The sequence below is a fragment of the Nestor notabilis genome, unplaced genomic scaffold (assembly GCF_000696875.1).
Source record: "Nestor notabilis isolate BGI_N333 unplaced genomic scaffold, ASM69687v1 scaffold16650, whole genome shotgun sequence".
Classification (NCBI taxonomy): domain Eukaryota; kingdom Metazoa; phylum Chordata; class Aves; order Psittaciformes; family Psittacidae; genus Nestor; species Nestor notabilis.
The window spans coordinates 1-213 of NW_009910849.1; the positions used below are offsets into that span (position 1 = coordinate 1).

The 213-nt window shown below is 57.7% G+C and overlaps 1 protein-coding gene across 1 annotated transcript in view; it reads right to left on the bottom strand.

Annotated features, from left to right (window-relative positions):
- Positions 1 to 118: 118 nt before the first annotated feature.
- Positions 119 to 213, bottom strand: part of R3HDM2 (R3H domain containing 2) — a 20,702-nt gene continuing 20,607 nt past the window's right edge. The window contains exon 24 of the mRNA XM_010011923.1: positions 119 to 188. Within this exon, the coding sequence (XP_010010225.1) occupies positions 119 to 188 (70 nt within the window). The remainder of the gene's footprint in view (positions 189 to 213) is intronic.

The following is a 213-nucleotide window of genomic DNA, read 5'->3' on the forward strand; positions in this document are numbered from 1 at the left end:
CTGTCCATATAAATATATCCATGAAGGAGGGCAAGAGGAAGGGAGGGCAGAAAGGAAAAGAGAAGGCAGAGGGAAGTGCCTGCAAGTCCAGTGTGCTCTGTGTGCCTGTGTGTGAGCCCTACTGTGAGCTGGCACGCTCCAGCACCCGCCAGTCGTAGTTCTTTTTGGCCACACGCAGCTTGAAGCGGCTGGGGGAGGTGTTGGGGCGGGGGG